At 57.6% G+C, this 22,992-nt stretch overlaps 1 protein-coding gene across 2 annotated transcripts; it reads right to left on the bottom strand.

Moving 5' to 3' along the window:
• Positions 1-1,592: 1,592 nt before the first annotated feature.
• Positions 1,593-22,843, bottom strand: RRM1 (ribonucleotide reductase catalytic subunit M1). Of its 2 annotated transcripts, XM_036383610.2 has the most exons (19): positions 22,754-22,843; positions 21,399-21,487; positions 17,960-18,137; positions 17,408-17,508; positions 16,749-16,808; positions 16,001-16,040; positions 14,736-14,898; positions 13,824-13,965; positions 13,137-13,220; positions 12,710-12,871; positions 12,101-12,180; positions 11,443-11,644; positions 10,217-10,366; positions 7,809-8,030; positions 6,844-6,920; positions 5,817-5,952; positions 4,714-4,809; positions 3,576-3,764; positions 1,593-2,738 (listed from the first exon to the last, which is right to left on the bottom strand). In XM_036383610.2, exons 1-19 carry the CDS (start codon positions 22,770-22,772, stop codon positions 2,550-2,552), a joined length of 2,379 nt encoding a protein of 792 aa, XP_036239503.1. In that variant the 5' UTR covers positions 22,773-22,843; the 3' UTR covers positions 1,593-2,549. The 2 variants fall into 2 exon arrangements, with proteins under 2 accessions (XP_036239503.1, XP_036239512.1); XM_036383619.1 differs by lacking the exons at positions 17,960-18,137; positions 22,754-22,843 and having other exon boundaries at positions 21,399-21,459.
• Between the last annotated feature and the right edge of the window lie 149 nt (positions 22,844-22,992).

Raw genomic sequence — 22,992 nt, 5'->3', positions numbered from 1 at the left:
CGGCCCCGCGGCGGCCGCGCCACCAGCGCCCCCCGGCGGCGCCGAGCGGAACTGCAGGAGCCGCGGAACCCCCGGCACCGGAACGGAACCGGCACCGGAGAACGGAACCGGCACCGGAGAACGGAACCGGAGAACAGAACCGGGACCGGGGAACGGAACCGGGACCGGGGAACGGAACCGGCACCGGAGAACGGAACCGGGACCGGGGAACGGAACCGGGACCGGGGAACGGAACTGGCACCGGGGAACGGAACCGGAGAACAGAACCGGCACCGGGGAACGGAACCGGGACTGGGGAACGGGACCGGGACCGGGGAACGGAACCGGGACCGGGGAACGGAACCGGCACCGGGGAACGGAACCGGCACCGGGGAACGGGACCGGCACCGAGGAACAGAACCGGCACCGGGGAACGGAACCGGGACCGGGGAACGGAACCGGGGACCGGGACCGGGGAACGGAACCGGCATCAGGGAACAGAACTGGGACCGGGGAATGGAACCGGGACTGGGGAACAGAATCAGCACCGGGGAACAGAACCGGGACCGGGGAACAGAACCGGCACCAGGGAACAGAATCGGGGAACAGAACTGGCACCGGGGAATGGAACCAGGACCAGGGCTCGAGTGCTGGGACAGAACTGGAACCGGCGTTGGGGCTTGAGTGCTGGGGACAGAACCAGCACTGGGGAACAGAACCAGGGAACAGAACCGGGACCAGGGAACAGAACCGGCACCGGGGAACGGAACTGGCACCGGGGAACAGGACCAGGACCAGGGCTCAAGTGCTGGGACAGAACTGGGACCGACGTCGGGGTTCGAGTGCTGGGGACAGAAGCAGCACCGGGGTTGGTGAGCTCAGGACAGAAGCAGCACCGGGGTTTCTGAGCTCGGGACAGAAGCAGCACTGGGGTTTCTGAGCTCGGGACAGAAGCAGCACCGGGGTTGGTGAGCTCGGGACAGAAGCAGCACTGGAGTTGGTGAGCTCGGGACAGAAGCAGCACCGGGGTTGGTGAGCTCAGGACAGAAGCAGCACTGGGGTTTCTGAGCTCGGGACAGAAGCAGCACTGGGGTTTCTGAGCTCGGGACAGAAGCAGCACTGGGGTTGGTGAGCTCGGGACAGAAGCAGCACTGGGGTTGGTGAGCTCGGGACAGAAGCAGCACTGGGGTTGGTGAGCTCGGGACAGAAGCAGCACTGGGGTTGGTGAGCTCGGGACAGAAGCAGCACTGGAGTTGGTGAGCTCAGGACAGAAGCAGGCCCAGCCAGGGTTGGTGAGCTCGGGACAGAAGCAGCACTGGGGTTTCTGAGCTCAGGACAGAAGCAGCACTGGAGTTGGTGAGCTCGGGACAGAAGCAGGCCCAGCCGGGGCCGTTCCCTCTGCTCCTGTCCCTGTGAGCAGAGCCCAGCTCCCAGCTGTCCCCTCCTGCCAGGAGCCGTGCAGAGGGACAGAGGGACAGAGGGACAGAGGGACAGACGGACAGTGTCTCCATGCCCCATGGAAAGCAGCCCAGGAGCAGCAGCAGGAACCTGTGAGCACAGCACAGATGCTCGGCGTCCATCACCACCAGGAGTGTTCCCAACAGCACCAGCCATTCCTTCGACATTCTGTGTTTTATTGAGCTGGGACTCGGGGTGGGGTGAGGTTCAGAGTTCAATAAATACTGCAGAACTGCCTGAAGCCCCACGGAGTTCGAGCAGGGAGGGAGTACAGGAGCAGTAAATTGGTAAGAGGCTTAAAAAAATCTAAGAACTACCTGAGGTGGAGGAATGGAGCTCCCTGAAAAGAGATGGCAGGTGACCTTCACCAGTGGCATGTGGCCCTCACAAAATGGCACCTGACCCGTGGCCAAGGACAGCACTGGCCCCCCTGCCAGGAAACTGCCCGAGCAATTAGATCAAATTAGTGAATTTAATGCAGAATAAAATGCAGGGCAGCAGCTCTGCCTTTCCTGGCCCCACTGGAGGACACTCAGCCAGTGCCAGGCTGTCCTGGCCAGCTGAAGAAGAAGAGCCCACGAAGCACCATCCCTTCCACCCATCTGCTCCTTCCAAAGGCGTTCTGGGAAGGCCAGAGGGGGGACAAGGAGAGGGAGCAGCAGCGGGACAGGAGGCTCTGGCAGGGTGGGGACACTGCAGGTGTGCCAGCAGCTGTCCCTGTGCCCTGGCAGACACTGAACCCTCCTACCCTGGGGGCTCCCAGCCAAGGAAAAGGGACCAGCCAGGTGTGCTGCTCCCCTGGCACACGAGGAGCAGTCTCTGGTGACTGCAAGGCACAGTCTGGAGCGCCCAGGACAGACCTGTGAGTGGCACCAGCACCTCCCTGTCCCCAGTGCCACCTGCAGGGTTCCATGGAAGGCCACACAGAGCACTGAAATCCCTGGGAAGCCCAGCTACTAAAGCTATGCTCACCCCATCCCTGTGGATGGGGACGCCACACCACCCCCTCCCAGCCCCAGCCCCAGCCCCAGCCCCCTCACGTTCTTCCAGATGCTCCTGTCCCAGCAGCTCCAGCCAGGGGCAGTGGCTGTGCTGGATCCCTGGCTGATCCCTTAGGAGCCACACATGAGGCACTCCTCCCTGTTCTCCAGGGAGCACACCATGGCTGCCTTGTTCCTCTCCTTCTCCTCCTCCTCCCTGGACGCCTTCTCCCGCTCCCGCAGCTTCTCCTTGTTCAGGGTGAACTGGATGGGGTTGGCAGCTGGCTTCGTCCTCAGGTAGTACATGCCAGTCTTGAGGCCCTGGGGACACAGGAGCTCAGGGCTGGGGGCAGGGCAGGGAGCCCCAGCTCTGGGGACACTGCAGAGAGGCACCCCCAGCTCTGGGGACACTGCAGAGAGGCACCCCCAGCTCTGGGGACACTGCAGAGAGGCACCCCCAGCTCTGGGGACACTCAGTGCAGGCACCCCCAGCTCTGGGGACACTGCAGAGAGGCACCCCCAGCTCTGGGGACACTGCAGAGAGGCACCCCCAGCTCTGGGGACACTGCAGAGAGGCACCCCCAGCTCTGGGGACACTCAGTGCAGGCACCCCCAGCTCTGGGGACACTGCAGAGAGGCACCCCCAGCTCTGGGGACACTGCAGAGAGGCACCCCCAGCTCTGGGGACACTCAGTGCAGGCACCCCCAGCTCTGGGAACACTCCAGAGCAGGCACCTCTGGGGATACTCCAGGGGAAAACAGGATTCTTGGAAGGAAACAGCCATTTTCCCTTCCCAAAATCATTGAGACCAACTTACTGGGCCAGAACTTACCAGTCCCTGTGTGCCAAACTTACCACCCCCCCATTTGTTGGGAACAAGCCCCCCCCACTCCCAGGTACAGCAATTTTATTTTTTTTTTGGGAACAGGCCCCCCAATCCCAAGCACTGCCCCTATTTTTTGGGAACAAGCCCTTAATCCCAGGTAATGCCCCTGGTTTTGGGAACAAGCCCCCAGCCCCAGGTAATGCCCTGTTTTGGGGAAGGAGCCCCAAGAATCCCTGTTTGTGGGGAAGGAGCCCCAATAATGCCAGCTGATGCCCTGTTTTGGGGAAGGAGCCCCAAGAATCCCTGTTCTGGGGAAGGAGCCCAGCTGTACCTGTTTCCAGCCATAGAAGTGCATGCTGGTGAGCTTCCCATAGTTGGGCTCAGCAATGTGGATGTTCAGGGACTGGCTCTGGTCGATGAAGGCCCCTCTGTCTGCAGCCATCTTCAGGATGGTTTTTTGGGAGATCTCCCACACAGTCTTGTAGAGCTGTTTCAGGTCATCAGGAATCTCAGGGATGTTCTGGAAGAACAGGAGGAGTTTGGCAGGGTGGGAAGCACTGACTGCTCAGATATCCCCATTTATAACATGGAATTCTTCAGTGACTGCTGGGGCTCCAGCAATCCTGACTGGAACTGAGGCCTGTACAGCTGAGCTCTGTCCCTGAGTCTAAACACAGAACCCCAGACTGGTTTGGGTCTGGAGGGACCTAAAGTTCACCCATTCCCACCCCTGCCATGGCAGGGACACCTCCCACTGTCCCCAGTGCCCAGCCTGGCCTTGGGCACTGCCAGGGATGCAGGGGCAGCCCCAGCTGCTCTGGGCACCCTGTGCCAGGGCCTGCCCACCCTGCCAGGGAACAATTCCTCATTGCCAAGATCCCACCCAGCCCTGCCCTCTGGCACTGGCAGCCATTCCCTGCGTGCTGTCCCTGCATCCCTTGTAAACTGTTTCTTTCCATGTTTCCTGTTGGCTCCTTTAGGCCCTGGAAGGCCACAATTAGGTCACCCTGGAGCCTTCTCCAGGCTGAACAACCCCAATTCCCTCAGCCTTTCCTTGCAGGACAGGTGCTCCATCCCTCTGATAACTTGGTGGCCTCCTCTGGACATCCTGTGTCTGCAAACACCCTCAGCTCCCCCTCAACAGTTACATGTGGACAGGCTGGGTATTGTGAAAGGTTCTTCCCAGAGGGTGCTGGCACTGCCCAGGCTGCCCAGGGAATGGGCACGGCCCCGAGGCTGCCACAGCTCCAGGAGCCTTTGGCCAGCGCTGCCAGGGATGCCCAGGCTGGGCTTGCTGGGCTCTGGGCAGGGCAGGGCTGGCACTGGGGGATCCCTGGGGGTCCCTCCAGCTCAGGACATTCCATGACACTCCCTGCTATGAAACCAGCCCTTTGTCTCTTCCTGCTAGGGGGGAATCCAGAGGGAGCAGGAGGTGCCTGGCAGCAATGCCTGCCCTGCTGCCCCTGTACCTGGATGGAGCCGTTGTGGGCGATGATCTGGTTCTTCATCTCCTCGTTCCACAGGCCCCTCTCCGTGAGATCCTTCAGCAGGTGGGGATTCACAACCTGGGAAGGGCAGAAGCCAAAGGTTTTTAAATGGTTGAACAAGATCTTGCACATTCCTGACAGACCCTCAGCCCTGGAAGTGTTCCAGGCCAGGCTGGACAGGCTGGGAGCAGCCTGGGGTGGTGGAAGGTGTCCCTGCCATGGCAGGACTGGAACTACACAATCTCTGAGGTCCCTCCAAACCATTCTGGGATTCTGCTGGACATGGCAAATGAGAAGGGGGCAGCATGGAACTGCCCTGCATGAGGAACTTCAAAAGATGGGAAAAGGAGAGACCTTGCTGTTACAGGGACACTGGCCACAACCTGAGTTCCTAAAGAAGAGTGTAAACATCCAAGACTGGTGTCAGGAGGGGAGGGCAGGCTGAGTGCTGGGAAGAAAACACAGCCCCCTTTTCCTGCTGGGGCTGGGGTCCCTGTCCCCCAGCCCCACACAGAGAGGCAGGGCAATGATCCTCCTGTTCCACCTCCCCACTCCTGTCTGGGGTGGTCCTGCAGCCAGGAGGAATGGAGAGCACTGAGACACCCCAGCGGGGATGGACACACCTCCCAAACAGGGACAGCCTCCCCTTGTCTCCACAGGGGGCTTTGCTAACTCCAGCCTCCAGAACCCAACCTGTTTCACTCCCTGTCCTGCCTGACAGACCCCTCTGAGCCCGTGGAGCTCTTCCATGGTCCCTTCAGACCCTTGAGTGCTTCACAGCTCATTCTCAGGACCGTGGTCTCAGCTTCTCCTCCCACATCCCGCCCATGACATCACCACCCCCTCAGCAGTTATTCCTGCAGCCCACATTAAGGCCCCACAAAGGCTTTTCCCAGACAAAAGCAGCACTTGTTTATAATTTCTCCTATTCCCTGGTGACTGTGGGACACACAGAGCTGGACTCCTGCAGCACCCAGCGCTCCAGGTCCCCTTGGTGCTGAACTGAGCCCCAGCTGTGAGGCCTCCCCTTGTCTCCCTTAGCCATAAAACCTGAGGCAAGAGCAGAGCTGCTGCCCAGAGCTCACCTGGAACTCCCCCGAGAGGACCCTGCGTGTGTAGATGTTGCTGGTGTAGGGCTCGATGGACTCGTTGTTGCCCAGGATCTGGGCAGTGGAGGCCGTGGGCATGGGGGAAATGAGGAGGCTGTTCCTGACACCGTATCTGGGGACAACAGGACACGTCAGGGAGCTGCAGCCAAGGGACACAGCACAGGGAAGAGCCAGGGACAGCAGGGAAATAAATCTGGGATAACCTGCAAAGCCTCACATCGCCCGCAGGGAAAAGGGAAGCACCACTGAACGGCACTGGGGGACAAGTGCAAGTGGAACTGGGGGCTTTGCTGTTCTCACCCCTCACCAGAGGCTTTCCCAAATGATCCAGTCATGGGTGGGGTGCAGGCAAGACAATCTGCCAGACACTGCACCATCCACAGCCCTGAGGCAGAGCTGAACCAGCAGCCCATGAAGAGGCTGAAACCTCTCCACACACAGGACAGGGGACAGGTTTACCACATTTAAGAATGAGAGCCAAACAGCCAGAATCAGTCCATGACAGGCACCTCACACTTTGGTGATTCCTGTCCTCAGGATGTTCAAGGCTCAGCTTTGCCCTGGCAGCAGGGGAGAGCCCCAGGGCCAGCTCATGGCTCACTCCTCACTATGTTTGTTTAATGGGAACACAAATCCTCCTGCTGGAGGTATCCAAAATGGAATTAGAGCTCAGCTAAAGCAGAGCAGTGAGGGTGGGCTCCTCAGCCTTGGAAGGACAAAAAGGAAAGAAAGCCACCCAAAAAACAGCTCAGAGGAAAGATCTGCTGGGTGGGGGGAACACATGGGGCTGTTTTTACACTTGGACGCTGCCTTTAGCTCTCAGTAGACAGAACTTATCAAATCCATATCCAAAGCCAGGCTGGATGGGGCTGGGAGCAGCCTGGGACAGTGAAGGTGTCCCTGCCATGGGAGGGGTGGCACTGGGTGGGCTTTGAGGTCCTTCCCACCCAACCCAGTCTGGGTTTTATCTGACATCTGCTACAAACTGTGCAGGGTTACTCACTTGGCAATCTTCTCCTTCAAAGCCTTCCAGTCCCAAAGGTCAGAGGGGGTGACATTCCACATGTCATACTGAAGGATCTGAGAAACAGAGTTTGGTCCAAATTAGAGAGGGAACTCTCTTCTCCATGTTTAATAAACCCCATTGGAAATGGACCTGTCATTCCTCTTAATTCTTCTCTCCCATTAGATGTTGGTGAAGCTCTGGTATGACCTAACAAACACTCCATCTTGTGACTGCTCCAGGGCACAGCCAGCACAGGCTGAGTCTGCTTGTCTTTTCAAATCACAGAATCCCAGTATCTCCTGAGCTGGAGGGACCCCCAGGGATCCCCCAGTGCCAGCCCTGCCCTGCCCAGAGCCCAGCAAGCCCAGCCTGGGCATCCCTGGCAGCGCTGGCCAAAGGCTCCTGGAGCTGTGGCAGCCTCGGGGCCGTGCCCATTCCCTGGGCAGCCTGGGCAGTGCCAGCACCCTCTGGGCAAGGACCTTGCCCTGCTCTGCAGCCTGAGCTGGCCTGGCCCAGCCCCAGGCGCTCCCTGGTGCTGTCCCTGTCCCAGAGCAGAGCTCGGAGCTGTCCCTGCGCTGCCCCTCGGGAGGAGCTGCAGCCCCGGGGAGCTCTGAGCTCAGGCTGCTCCAGCCTGGGCTGCCCAGGCCACCTCGGGGGCCCCTCCTGACCCTTCCCCAGCCTCGTGTCCCTCCTCTGCACACTGTCCAAGAGCTTCTGATCTTTCATTGACACACCCAGCACTGTCCCCAGCACTGGGGGTGAGGCCAGCCCAGAGCAGAGTGGGACAATCCCTTCCCTCTGGGCAGCGATGGTGTCCCCAGCACAGGGATGTCCCTCCTGGCTGCAGGGCACTGCTGGCTCAGATCCTGCTGCCCACAGACCAGGTCCCTGCAGGTCTCTGCAGCAGCCCAGGACAGGATCAGCTGCCCAGAGCTTTCCCCTGTCCCGTCCCTGGCACTCACCCCCTTGCTGACCGGCGAGCCCTGGTAGGTGTCGTAGGGGCCCTGCTCCCTGGCCAGCTCACAGCTGGCCTCCAGGGCCCCGTAGTAGATGGTCTCAAAGATGTGCTGGTTGAGGAGCTGAGCCTGGGGGCTCTCAAAGGGGAACCTCATCAGGATGAAGGCATCAGCCAGGCCCTGCACGCCAATGCCGATGGGCCGGTGCCGCCGGTTGGAGCGCTCGGCCTGCGGGACAGACACACGTCACCTCCAGCAGGGACATGCCACCTCCAGGACAGACACACGTCACCTCCAGCAGGGACATGCCACCTCCAGCAGGGACATGCACCTCCAGGACAGACACACGTCACCTCCAGGACAGACACACGTCACCTCCAGCAGGGACATGCACCTCCAGGACAGACACACGTCACCTCCAGCAGGGACATGCCACCTCCAGCAGGGACACATCACAGCATGGACATGTCACCTCCAGCAGGGACATGCCACCTCCAGGACAGACACACCACCTCCAGCAGGGACATGCCACCTCCAGCAGGGACACATCACAGCATGGACATGTCACCTCCAGCAGGGACATGCCACCTCCAGGACAGACACACGTCACCTCCAGCAGGGACATGCCACCTCCAGCAGGGACATGCCACCTCCAGGACAGACACATCACCTCCAGCAGGGACACATCACAGCATGGACACGTCACCTCCAGCAGGGACATATCACAGCACAGGCACGTCACCACCAGGACATACACACATCACCTCCAGCAGGGACATGCCACCTCCAGGACAGACACACGTCACCTCCAGCAGGGACACACCACCTCTAGCAGGGACACATCACAGCACAGACACGTCACCACCAGGACAGACACACATCACCTCCAGGACAGACACACGTCACCTCCAGCAGGGACATGCCACCTCCAGGACAGACACATCACAGCACGGACACATCACCACCAGGACAGGGCACATCACCTCCAGCATGGTCACACCACCCCCAGCACAGGACACATCACAGCATGGACACGTCACCTCCAGCATAGGACACGTCACCTCCAGCACAGGACACGTCACCTCCAGCACACACACACCACCACGTGCAGCACAGGACATGTCACAGCACAGCACAGACATGTCACAGCATGGACACGTCACCTCCAGCACAGCACACGTCACCTCCAGCACACACACACCATCACCTCCAGCACAGGACACGTCACAGCACAGCACAGACATGTCACAGCATGGACACATCACCTCCAGCACACACACACCGTCACCTCCAGCACAGGACACGTCACAGCACAGCACAGACATGTCACAGCACGGACACGTCCCCTCCAGCACACACACACCACCACGTCCAGCACAGGACATGTCACAGCACAGCACAGACATGTCACAGCATGGACACATCACCTCCAGCACACACACACCGTCACCTCCAGCACAGGACACGTCACAGCACAGCACAGACATGTCACAGCACGGACACATCCCCTCCAGCACACACACACCACCACGTGCAGCACAGCTGGGAAGGGCCCCAGGGAGCAAAGCCTCCTGCTGCAGCACGCCAGGAGCTCTGCATCAGCACTCCTTCCATCCTTCCATCCTGCCACTGCCTGCTGAGGCCAGCCTGAGTTTGTCAGACCTTAGCACAGACTGCAATTGCTTAACCCAGCAAGGAGAGGCAGGATTTAGAAGAGAACACTCAGCACTTTCTGATAAATGAAGACATTTAATAGGGCAGAATCACAGAATCACTGAGGTTGGAAAATCCCTCTGAGCCTACCAAGTCCAACTGTTCCCCAGCAGAGCCAAGGCCACCACTGACCATGTCCCCAGGTGCCACATCCACATGGATATTAAATCCCCTCCAGGGATGAGGGCTTCACCACTGCCCTGGGCATTCTGTGCCAGAGCTGGACAGCCCTTTCCTTTAAAACATTTTTCCTAATGTTCAACTTAAACCTCCCCTGGCACAGGTCAAGGCCATTTCCTCGTGTCCTTTTCCTTGCTTTCTGTGAGCAGAGCCTGACCCCCACCTGGCTGCCCCCTCCTGTCAGGCAGCTCTAAAACCAACCAAAATGAGTTACACTTTCTCAGGATCTTTCCAGGATCCTTCTCTCTGTTCCACCTCCCTCTCTGTGCCTGCTGCTGGTCTGTGCTTCGTGGAAATCCTCACACATGAAAAAATGCCAGTGGCAGAAGCAGAGTGGGAAGCTTCCCTACAACTGCTTCACCACAGAGCTGCTCTGGGCTGAAGCTCAGGCAGGCACTGACAGGTCCCACCTGGGGACAGGTGGTTTATGGAGTTCCCAACAGGTCTATGGAGTTCTTCTGTGATTCCTTGTGCCCCAGACTGCTCTGGGATTGCTCTGGGCAGGATTCAGCCCTACTCACCTCTGGCACAGGGTAGTAGTTGATATCAATGATTTTGTTGAGGTTTCTGACGATGACCTTGGTGACCTCAGCCAGCTTCTTGAAGTCGTAGGTGTGTTCGGGGGTCACGTACATGTTCAGGGCGATGGAGGCCAGGTTACACACGGCCACCTGTGGGCAGAGACAGGGGATCATTGGGAATGGGACTGGAGCACACAGCTCTGCCCCAAACCCATGGGAACCACCCGCCAGGGAACCTGCCAGGCTGGGAAAGCCACCCCTTGCTCCTCTGGCACATCAGGACTTGTGCAAAAGGTAACGACAATTCAGGAAAATTCAGTAGAAATTGGTATGGCCAAAAAAACCCTGCCCTGGTCAGTCCTACTGCCTGGAAACCATCCTTACACAGAATCCCAGAGGGATCTGGGTTGGAAGGAATTTTTAAGCCTGATTTGTTCCTTGTCACTTTCCCTTTGAAGTGTGTCTTGTGTCATCCCAAATCCTCCACAGGAGTGGGAAGAGAATCCACAGTCAGTGGAAGGGCTGTGAGTACTCAGGTCAGGAGTTACTCAGCTGCCTGCTCCCTTCCCAAGCAACAGTTGGATATATCCCAGAGATCTGCCCCAGGAGCACTCCCAGGCAGAGCTGCCCCAGGAGCACTCCCAGGCAGGCAGAGCTGCCCAAGGCAGGCAGGGAGCTCCACAGGAGCACTCCCAGGCAGGCAGGGAGCTCCACAGGAGCACTCCCAGGCAGAGCTGCCCCAGGAGCACTCCCAGGCAGTCAGGGAGCTCCACAGGAGCACTCCCAGGCAGTCAGGGAGCTCCACAGGAGCACTCCCAGGCAGAGCTGCCACAGGAGCACTCCCAGGCAGAGCTGCCCCAGGAGCACTCCCAGGCAGGCAGAGCTGCCCCAGGCAGGCAGGGAGCTCCACAGGAACACTCCCAGGCAGGGAGCTCCACAGGAGCACTCCCAGGCAGGCAGGGAGCTCCACAGGAGCACTCCCGGGCAGAGCTGCCACAGGAGCACTCCCAGGCAGGGAGCTCCACAGGAACACTCCCAGGCAGGCAGGGAGCTCCACAGGAGCACTCCCAGGCAGGGAGCTCCACAGGAGCACTCCCAGGCAGGCAGGGAGCTCCACAGGAGCACTCCCAGGCAGGCAGGGAGCTCCACAGGAACACTCCCAGGCAGAGCTGCCACAGGAGCACTCCCAGCCCGCCCAGCACCCTGAGCTCCCGCTCTGCACCCACCTCGTCCTTGCTGGTGTACTCCACGATCTCGGTGCACAGGTTGCTGCACTTGATGGTGCCCAGGTTCTGCTGGTTGCTCTTCCTGTTGCAGGAGTCCTTGTAGAGCATGTAGGGGGTGCCAGTCTCAGTCTGGGACTCGATGATGGCGTACCAGAGCTGCTGGGCCTTCACCACCCTGCGCACGCGGCCCTGCCGCTCGTAGCTGCGGCACACAGCGAGGGAGCCCTGTCAGCCCCGAGCCCCAAACGCCAGGGAGAGGCCTCTGAGCTCCTCGGGGCCTCCTCCCTACTGAGCTCTGCATGGGGAGCCCTCACAGCAGGGCAGCAGCACTGCCCTTGTTTAAGGGGAGCCAATCTTTCACCGCAGCAGCCACACAAAGCCATGGAGTGCTCCAAGTGGGGATCGCTCCAGGATGTCCCTCTGACAGGGACACTGTCCCCCTAACAGGCTGAAATGGTCATTCACACACAGCTCCACCCTGACACATCGCAGTGTGAAGGACACAGCCCCATCCTCACATTTTTATCAATCTGGCAGTGAGTTCAGTGGGCACCTCTGAGCCCTTCCCACAAACCTGTGCCACGGCCCCACATCCCACAGGACACAAGCAGCTCTGGGAGAGGATGGCACCACTTACAGGTCTGCTCCCTCCTCTTACCTCTCATAGAGCTTCTCAAATTCCTCTCCCCAGACATCATCCAGGCCAGGACACTCATTTGGGCACATTAAGGACCAGTCCTGTATGGGGAAAAATATTCAGAGGAAATCTTTAGGCACTCTGTTAATTAAAGCTGTGGCTACCCCAGCCCTAGAAGTGTCCAAAGCCAGGCTGGATGGGGTTTGGAGCAATCTGGGACAGTGGAAGATGTGCCTGCCCATAGCAGAGGGTGGCACTGGATGAGTTTTAAGGTCCCTCCCAAGCCAAACCGGTCTGGGATTCTGTGAAATACAAGCAGGCATAAGAACAATTTACTGAGAAAATGTTGATGTCTTAAGGTTTGGAACCCCAGAGTCAAAATAGCTGAACAGTCCAAGAACAAGCCATGGGCTGTGAGATTAAGGCCTGAAGCAAAACACTGAGCTGGAGTTGCCCAGCTCCATTCTCCACCTGCAGAGCCAAGCTCTCAGACAAAGTGCAGCAGCTCCTCCAGGAAGGTCCTGGAAGGAACAAGGAGCAAAGCAGCTCTGCAGCCCTTGCTGAGCTCCTTCAGGGCTGCTCACCTGCTCCTCCACTACCAGACCTTTCCTGCACCAGCCAAGTTCTCACCTGGTTGGTTTCCACTCGCTTCATGAAGAGATCAGGGATCCAGAGAGCAAAGAACAGGTCCCGGGCCCGCTGCTCTTCTTTCCCTGTGTTCTTCTTCAAGTCCAGGAACTCAAAGATGTCCAAGTGCCACGGCTCCAGGTAGATGGCAAAAGCCCCAGGTCTCTGGGACACAGAACACAATCTGGATCAGAACAAACTGTCCTTGGAAAGAAACCTCCTGCCCTGCTCCCGAGTGCCCACAACACCCCAAAGCAGCTGGGAACTGGGGGGCAGCACCAGATACCAACACAAGGGGAAAAAAGCCCTTTTGTGACCATGTGTCACCCACAGCCACTCCATCAGCTCCCGGAGGTTGATGGCACAGCCCTAGCAGCGTGGAAGCTCTCCCATTACCCAAGGCTCCCTGCTGGAGCCTGGTTTCAGGTACCTTGTTTCCACCTTGATCCACGTAGCGGGCGGTGTTGTTGTAGACCCTCAGCATGGGAACCAGCCCGTTGGAATTCCCGTTTGTCTGCAGAGGCACAGGAAAACCATCAGCAAAACTCCCTGCAGGGGCTGGCCTGCACCTCCTGCGGGTCTTTCCTCAGGCTGCAGAGCTCTTACACTGATCACCAATTACTTCTAGTCCTTTCCCCACACTTTTTATAACAAAAATGTATATATCAGCCACGTGTCCCAGAATTAATAAAATGTCCCTCCTAACTTCCTTGCCCTACATTATGTCACCTAAAGGCTTGCAGGGTTTACACACACTGTGACAAGAAACCCCAAACACACATCCACAGAAGGTCTGGGGCAATTAGAGACACAAAAGGCAGAGGGCTAGTGCACAAGTCTCTGGGCATATTCCTAGGCTGCTAACAGGCAAACATGGGAATTGTCTGACCAAACAGTGGAATAAGACCCTCTTTCTGGAAGGGTTTCTATGAGGAAGCCAAAACACCGAGGAAAACCAACCTTGCTGCCTTAGGCCAAGGGACAACTGAGGGAGGCCCAGTGCTGTGTGAAGTGAGAGAGAGGCAGCACTGGTTTGGCATCTCCTGGGAGAGCAGCCGCGTCCCTGTGCTGTCCCTGTGCTGTCCCTGGGGTGACTCAGAGAGGGACAGGCACTCACCCCAGCAATGTAGCTGCCCGTGGCACGGATGCAGCTCACAGCAAGGCCAATGCCCCCAGCAGACTTGGAGATGAGGGCACACTGCTTCAGGGTGTCGTAGATGCCTTCGATGCTGTCATCCTTCATGCACAGCAGGAAGCAGCTGAAGGAGACAAATGGTTTCAGCAGACAAAGATGGGAAGGAAAGGTCATCAGTGTTTCATCAGGCTGCAAAAACCAGGGCAAACACGGGACCTTTAGCATGCTCCAGAAAGCAATCCCACAGGTGTGGAATAAAGGACAAAACAGAAAACACCATGAGCAGTACTTGTACTGCTGATACCTCTGCTACCAAACATTTTTAATCATGGAATTGTGGAATACCCTGAGCTGGAAGGGGCCCACAAGGATCAGAGTCCAATTTATGGTCCTGCACAATCCCACCCTGGGCATCCCCGGCAGCCTCGGGGCTGTGCCCATTCCCTGGGGAGCCTGGGCAGTGCGCAGCACCCTCTGGGGAAGAACCTTTTCCCAATACATTGATACAAATCTCTATAAAAATACAATCCTTTTCCTGATATATATGATATCAAAACCCTATCAGTTATGCTTGCTGCTTTTAGAAAACTAAATTTTTAGAAACTAATTTTTAGAAAATTACCAGGATTTATTTGGTAACCTGCAGCAGACTATGCACATCAGGAACTTTCCAATACAACACAGCCATGCAAAGGTTTCCAATATCTCTGGAGCTGACAGAAACCTGGGCATTTTTCCCCCAAGGACAGCTAAAACTTGACAGCAGCTGCTCAAAACGTCAGAGAACACACGCAGGAACTCAGCTGCTCGTTTCAGAGGCTGTGCACGTGTGACACTTGAGCAGCTGTGACCCCCGAGGCGTCCCCTCGCTGTGGCAGGGGGCAGGCAGAGCACCTGGAGAGCTGGGGGCGGTTGGTGCCGGCGTTGAAGAGCGTGGGCGAGGCGTGGGTGAACCAGCGCTCCGAGAGCAGGTTGTACGTCTCGATGGCGGCCTCGATGTCGCCCTTGTGGATGCCCACGGCCACCCTCATCAGCATGTGCTGGGGACGTTCAGCAACTGCAGGGACAGAGCCAGCAATGCCAGGGCTGCCTTGGGAGAGACCCCACAGCCCACCCAGTGCCACCCCTGCCCTGGCAGGGACACCTCCCACTGTCCCAGGCTGCTCCAATGTCCCCAGTGTCCAGCCTGGCCTTGGGCACTGCCAGGGATGCAGGGATGGAATTCCATGCCAGCCCTGCCCACCCTGCCAGGGAACAATTCCTCATTGCCAAGATCCCACCCAGCCCTGCCCTCTGGCACTGGCAGCCATTCCCTGGCTGCTGTCCCTGCATGCCCTGGAAATTGTCTCTCTCCAGCTTTCCTGGGGCTCCTCCAGGCCCTGCAAGGCCACCCTGAGCTCAGCCCAAAGCTTCTCCTGTGCCGGTGAACAATCCCAGCTGTGCCAGCCTTTCCTCCCAGCAGAGCTGCTCCATCCCTCTGCCCATCCTGGAGCCTCCTCTGGGCTCTCTGCAGCAGCTCCAGCTCCTCCCTGGGCTGGGGCAGCTCTGCAGGTGGGAAATCACCTGTGGGGGCACAATCCCAATCCCTTTCCTGCTGCCCACCCTGTGGGATCAGCCCAGGCACAGGGATTTTAGGATGCCAAGGCACGTGGCTGGGGCCTGCCCAGCCCCTCAGCCACCAAGCAAACCCAGAAGACTCCATGTGACAGTCACAGGGTGATGGCAGCAAGCTCCAAACGCTGCAGTGGGACACCTGAGCCAGAGTTTTCATGGGATCACAGAGTGATTGTCCTTGGAAGGAACTTGAGCTCTCCAGCCCAACTCCTGCTCAGAGAGCACCAGGCCTGTTAATTCAGGACTTCATCCCATCAGGCTTTGAAAAACTCAAGGAACAATCTGCTCCAATGCTCAGCTGCTCTCATGGAGGAGGGAAAAAACCCCACCTGTATTGACAATTAAATTCAATCAAATATGCAGTCCAGAATCCAATTATGTTTCAGCTTTATGATATTATAATTAATCTCTGACCCTTCTGGTGTCCCAGGATATCCAAGCCAAGGGCCTGCATCACTGGTAGCACTGTACCTAAACTTGGCTTTAATTTAATTTAAACTAACTCAAATTTTTAAGAAGTGCTCAGCACTAGGAACAGCCCTTACCTTTGGAGTTGATTTTCAGCAAGTAGGAGCGTTCCAAAGTCTTTAAAAGAGAGGATGGATTTTAGCAGACAGGCAGATTTCAATTTTTTAAAAAACCCTGTCAACTCCAAACTCAACCATCTCTACATCCCTCATCCCAGGCTTCACCAGCCCTGCACTCTGCTGCTCCTCTCTTTATTATCTTAATTAGGTGATTAATGACTGAAAGTACACAATTCCATGGGAAGATTGAACACTGCTTTGGATTACAGAGCGTGGAGCACGGCAGGAGGTGCCACACTGCCCTGAACCCACAGGAGCTCCCTGCCCAGGGCCCTAAACCTGAGGCAGACCCAAGCCCCAGCAGCACAGCTGAGCTGGGTGGGGGCAGCAGAGCACCCTGGGGTGCTGTGGGGACACATCCCAGCAGCACGGGGAGGATAAATGTGTGGCATGAGATCCTGAGAGAACTGAACAATGGGAAAAGCAAAAATCCCTTCACTGGCTAATTGAGGATTAGAGTATTTCCTTTGGGAATGGCATCCAACAACACTGACTGGGATGTGCTGTGAAACCCAGCCCAGCAGTTAAAATATTCCAGCAGCAAGAAAACTCCATGACTCATCCCACTGGGCAGCTGCTTAGTGCAGCCCCCCTTCACCTTCACGGCCCTGCTGAGGTCCCACTCCCTCCTGTGCCCCTCTTTGCCCCAGTCCAGATGATCCCACAAGCATTCCCACCCTTCCCAGCAGACCCAGGAGCTCCTTACCTTAAAGCCAAAGTAGTTGTAGGAGAAGTCCCTGTCGTAGATGATGGCAGAGTTCAGGCGCTGGCAGGAAATAACAGAATTGACTTTTACAAGGGCTAACAATGTTATTTACACCTGCTGGCATCCCTGGCCCCAAAGCTCCGCTGTGTGAGGGGCACCAGAGCACAGGAATGAAGCAGGAACAGCACTTCCCTCAAAACAACAAAAGCACAGCTTCAACAACCTTTTGTCACTCAGTTTTTGGCTGAACTGACTGAAATCTAATTGGACAACAAGAAACACAACACAGAACCAAGGGACAAAAAGAACTTCCTGGTCAGAACACAGACCTGGAATGACTTGGAAACTGAACCCAAAGCACTTCTCTCCCTCCTGTGCTGCCTCCCTTTGCTGCAGCACAAGGTACTTCTTCTCAAATTAATTACTTGTGCTGATCATGGCAGTGAAAACAAATTTTACTACAAAAACATCCACAGAGGAAGAAAACTCCTATATCCCCTCTTACACCCTCCACTCATGCCCTGCACTGGTTTCTGTGTTGGTTTTTTACCCTAAAACAAACATGGCTTGCTTAAAAATTTGCTTAAAGAAAAGCAAATTATTTAGGTTTTCAAAATCCAGTGCAATGGTTCAGAAGTGAAAAGAACTCTAGTACTTACATCTTTGTTGGCCAGAACTATGTCCAGAGTCTCTTTGGAGATCATTGGAGAGTGCTTCCCATTGTGAGGGTTGATGTAGGTGTAGAGATCCTCCATCACATCTGCAGGGAAAGGGATGTGAGCAGGACATGTCCAGGCCTGTCCCTGCAGTAGGTGGCACTGGGATTCAGGGATGGGCAAGGCAGGAAAGCCCTGGGAAATAACCCCTCCAGTCCCTCAATCACACAACTGCTCTTCTGCTGCTTAGCACTGCCAACCTGAACCATCCCCTTCTACAAATTGTGTCAAAACCCCACTGTAAAAAGTAACAAATGGGGAGGAGAGTGGGTACAACCTGATCTCAATCCACCACATTTTTCACCATGCTGTTCCTACAACTGCTGTTCACAAACCAGGCAAATTCCATTTGCCCTGGGAAACTCGTGGCATCACCTCCACGGTGTTTTCAGCCAGCCTGGGCGCTCAGGATCTCCCACTTGAGAGATCTCCCTATTTCTGTGCTCCAAACCTGCCGCTGCGTGCCTGCCCCAGCAGCTGGAGGCCATCACCCACCACTGAAGACTTTCTTGGTCTCCTTGTGCAGGTTGGAGACGGCGATGCGGGCGGCCAGGATGGCGTAGTCGGGGTGCTTGGTGGTCAGCGTGGCCGCGGTCTCTGCGGCCAGAGTGTCCAGCTCCACCGTGGTGACCCCGCTGTAGAGCCCCTGGATCACCTTCATGGTGATCTGTGCCTGCAGGGGGAGGGAAAGGCCGAGCTCAGGGAGCCCCTGTGCTCCTGCACCACACGGACCCAGCACCGCGAGCTGGGCGGGGGGAGAGCAAACGGGGACAGGGACTGGGAATGGAGCAAAATGGGACAGGGACTGGGAATGGAGCAAACTGGGACAGGGACTGGGAATGGAGCAAACTGGGACAGAAACTGGGAATGGAGCAAACTGGAACAGAGACTGGGAATGGAGCAAACTGGGACAGAGACTGGGAATGGAGCAAACTGGGACAGAGACTGGGAACGGAGCAAAATGGGACAGGGACTGGGAATGGAGCAAACTGGGACAGAAACTGGGAATGGAGCAAAATGGGACAGGGACTGGGAACGGAGCAAAATGGGACAGAGACTGGGAATGGAGCAAAATGGGACAGGGACTGGGAATGGAGCAAAATGGGACAGAGACTGGGAGCAGAGCAAAATGGGACAGAGACTGGGAGCAGAGCAAACGGGGACAGGGACTGGGAATGGAGCAAACGGGGACAGAGACTGGGAATGGAGCAAAATGGGACAGAAACTGGGAATGGAGCAAACGGGGACAGGGACTGGGAATGGAGCAAACGGGGACAGAAACTGGGAATGGAGCAAACTGGGACAGGGACTGGGAATGGAGCAAACTGGGACAGGGACTGGGAACGGAGCAAACGGGGACAGAAACTGGGAATGGAGCAAACTGGGACAGGGACTGGGAATGGAGCAAACTGGAACAGAGACTGGGAACGGAGCAAACGGGGACAGAAACTGGGAATGGAGCAAACGGGGACAGGGACTGGGAACGGAGCAAACTGGAACAGAGACTGGGAACGGAGCAAACTGGAACAGAGACTGGGAATGGAGCAAACTGGGACAGAGACTGGGAATGGAGCAAACTGGGACAGGGACTGGAGCAAACTGGGACAGAGACTGGGAATGGAGCAAACTGGGACAGGGACTGGGAATGGAGCAAACGGGGACAGGGACTGGGAATGGAGCAAACTGGGACAGAGACTGGGAATGGAGCAAACGGGGACAGAGACTGGGAATGGAGCAAACTGGGACAGGGACTGGGAACGGAGCAAAATGGGACAGAGACTGGGAATGGAGCAAACTGGAACAGAGACTGGGAACGGAGCAAACTGGGACAGAGACTGGGAATGGAGCAAACTGGGACACGGACTGGGAACGGAGCAAAATGGGACAGGGACTGGGAACGGAGCAAACTGGAACAGAGACTGGGAACGGAGCAAACTGGGACAGAGACTGGGAATGGAGCAAACTGGGACACGGACTGGGAACGGAGCAAACTGGAACAGAGACTGGGAACGGAGCAAACTGGGACAGGGACTGGGAATGGAGCAAACTGGGACAGAGACTGGGAATGCTCCTGGACACAGACTGGGGACAAGGATGGAGGGACAGCACCCAGGGAATGGCTGCCAGTGCCAGAGGGCAGGGCTGGGTGGGATCTTGGCAATGAGGAATTGTTCCCTGGCAGGGTGGGCAGGCCCTGGCACAGGGTGCCCAGAGCAGCTGGGGCTGCCCCTGCATCCCTGGCAGTGCCCAAGGCCAGGCTGGGCACTGGGGACAGTGGGAGGTGTCCCTGCCATGGCAGGGGTGGCATTGGGTGGGATTTAAGGTCCCTCCAACCCAACCCAGTCTGGGATTCTGGGATTCCACCATTATAGGGTAGGGGCTGGTCTAGGAGTTTGTGATCAGCCTTTTTTCCAAGCTTTTCTGGTACAGTTTTTGCCAAGATTCAACTGCTTATGACTGCCAGAGGCCTCAAAGTGGGTGAAACCTTTGGAAGACTTCAGGATGGCTTAAAGCCCTGCATTTGTGGGGTGCTCCATGGTGATCCATGCAAAACCCCACAAATCCATGTAGGTGTTCCATGGGATCGAGAGCCGTGGGCTTATCAAGCCAAACTTGTCTGTCCCACTGCTCCCCCTGTGTGGGGAGGAGCACAGGCTGCACTGTGCCTGTCAGCTGGGCCCTGGGGAGCTGCTCTTCCTCTGGAGCTGCCAGCACATCCCTGTTCCCTGCACCCCTGGCAGTGCCCAAGGCCAGGCTGGGCATTGGGGCTGGGAGCACCTGGGACAGTGGGAGGTGTCCCTGCCATGGCAGGGGTGGCACTGGGTGGCCTTGAAAGCTCACTCCAACCCAAACCCTGCTGGGATTCCGTGTAAGGATGGCTTCCTGGCAATAGGAGTGACTGCTCTCTACTGAACCTCTGTGAACTGCTGCTACTTTTGCAGAACTCATGGGATTTACAGCCTCGCAGGGAGCATTAGCACAGGCTCTGGGAGGGGTGCTGCTGGCCTGCACCAGCACAGGTGCAGATCCAAGTGCCAAAGGAGAAACAGAGCTCCAGAGAAAGAGGTCACACATGACTGCAGAATAAATTAGAATTCAGGGGCACAAGGAGGCAGGAGGACTCAGAATTTCACTTCTGTCCTCGGCATCAACTCCCAGTCACTGGGGGCAAGTCAGGGCACTTCATGCTGTGGTCACCAAGTCACCAGTGCCCTCCTCCTGCCCTCCATCCCAAAGACTTTTGGGTACAGGACCAATGGCAACTGGAATTTCAGCCAGGAGAATGGATCATGAGAAGCTGGGAGATGGGAAGAGCCATAACTGGTGACTCCAAATGGCCAGACTGGGTCTGGAACCTGCATAAAAACCTCACAGACACCAGTGGATCCACTGGGGAGTCATCCTGACACAGGCTTTGGAAGGAGAAGCCTCCATGAGTGGGATCAATGCCCACCCCAAATCAGCTCAGAAAAGCAGGGATGTGGCAATGGCAGGGAATTCTGTCCTGCTGTTTGACCAGGAGGGGATCCAGAGCTACTTCCATGTGTCATTGCTCCAGCTTTGCAGACTGACGCTGGCAGCAACCTACCAAATCCAAAATATGGGAACTGGAGCAACAAAACTCGTTTTTGTTTTAACTACCGGGGGCTCAATGGCTTCTCCAAGGTGAGAAAGGGATCTAGGGCAGGGAAAGGGGATGTTCCCCTCCACAATCCCTGCACCTGGGAAGCAAAACGCCTCAGAGCACAAACAATTCCAACAAACCCATTCTGGATGCGTTTGCCAAGAGTTCAGGGAACCACAGAACATCCTGAGCAGGAGGGGACCCCCAGGAACCCCCAAACCCAACCCGGGACACCCCAGGAGCTCCAGCCCGGGTTCCCACCCCACTCCTGCCCAGGAGAGGCGGGGTCAGGCAGGGGATGGCACTCACAGGATCCACGAAGTCGGCGTTGAGGCCGTAGCAGAGCTTCTGGATGCGCGAGGTGATCTTGTCAAACATGACCCGCTCCTGGCGCCCGTCTGGAACACACACACACACACACACGGGCCAGCCCAGTGAGAGCCAGTTCAGAACAGAACAGCCCTACCCAGGCTCACCAGTGCTGCACCACTAAAAACCAGCCAGCACAGAGCACCCAGTGCTGCACCAGTAGGAGCCAGTCCAACACAGAGCACCCCAGAGCACCCCAGTGCAGCCCCAGTAAGAACCAGCCAGCACAGAGCAGCCCAGTGCAGCCCCCCAGTAAGAACCAGTTCAGCACAGAGCACCCCAGTGATGCCCCAGTAAGAACCAGTTCAGCACAGAGCACCCCAGTGCAGCCCCCCAGTAAGAACCAGTTCAGCACAGAGCACCCCAGTGATGCCCCAGTAAGAACCAGTTCAGCACAGAGCACCCCAGTGATGCCCCAGTAAGAACCAGTTCAGCACAGAGCACCCCAGTACAGTCCCCCAGTAAGAACCAGTTCAGCACAGAGCACCCCAGTGATGCCCCAGCCAGCACAGAACGCCCCTGCCCAGCCCCTCCCGTGGGGGAATTGGGTGTGGGAATCACCAGGGAGTGGGGTGTGGGTACAAGGAAAGGAGAGCCTCCCCCTCTGCCCCAAGAATTCCCACCTAAAACTGCACCAACCCAATTCCCAGGGTCCCAATTCCCACCAACCCAGCTGAGGGTCACTCCCCACCTCAGCCTGGGGACCCCTGGGACCAAAAGAGGGGGAGACCAACCCAAAGCTCCTGCCATGGGAGCCAAACCAAAGGAGAGGTCTCACCCCTCACTCTGGGTGTCGGGGGGAGCTCCCTCACTCTGGGCTCCCCCAAAGCTGAGCGGAGCCCCTCTCCTCCCACCGGGGGCCACCAGAGCTGAGGGGATCCACCCTCCCATGGAGGAGAGGCGGGCGCCCTCTCTGCTTTCTGTGGTGCCATCAGGGGGACCCCCAAAGCCAAGGGGGTCACACCACCCCCTCACACCATGTGCCATAAGGCACCCCCAAAGCTGAGGGGGACCCATACCTCACGTGCCATGAGGGACCCTTCCAAAATGGGGGGATCCCCATCTGCTTACCTTGGGTGCCACGCAGGGGCCCCGCAAAGCAGAGGGAACCCAGAATGGGGCAGGGATTCCCCTTCAGGTGCCCCGAGGGACCCCTAAAACCGAGGGGTCCCGTGCCCACCCCCTGGGTGCCCTGGGCAAGACAGAGCCCCCCATCCCCGACACTCGGTACCCCCAGAGCAGCGGGGCTCCCCCTCCCCGGCCCGCCGGCACCCCCGGGGCGAGGGAGCGCTCACCCCGCTTCACGACGTGCATGGTGGCGGCGGGTTCCCCTCAGTCCCTCGCGATGTCCCCCTCGGTCCCTCTCGGTGCCCCTCAGCTCCTCTCGGTGCCTCCGCGCCCGCCGCTTCCCGCGCCCGCCGCGCGCGCCCCGCCCCGCTGAGGCGGCCGCCGCCATCTTGCCTGCGGGCACGGCTCCCTGCCCGGCCCCTTCCCGCACCGCCCCGCTCCCGGCGCTGCCCGTGGCCGCGGGTGG

Source organism: Molothrus ater, chromosome 2, assembly GCF_012460135.2.
Source record: "Molothrus ater isolate BHLD 08-10-18 breed brown headed cowbird chromosome 2, BPBGC_Mater_1.1, whole genome shotgun sequence".
In the NCBI taxonomy this organism is placed as follows: domain Eukaryota; kingdom Metazoa; phylum Chordata; class Aves; order Passeriformes; family Icteridae; genus Molothrus; species Molothrus ater.
The sequence above is the reverse complement of the archived record's forward strand: the minus strand, read 5'-3'. Positions and strand labels throughout refer to the sequence as shown.

Coding starts and splice junctions, on each gene's coding strand:
- RRM1 (XM_036383610.2), bottom strand. Junction 16,041..16,748: donor ACAACTACTTTGGCTTTAAG/GTAAGGAGCTCC, acceptor TCTCTTTTAAAG/ACTTTGGAACGCTCCTACTT. Junction 13,221..13,823: donor CGGGCAGCTACATTGCTGGG/GTGAGTGCCTGT, acceptor GTGCCTCTGCAG/ACAAACGGGAATTCCAACGG.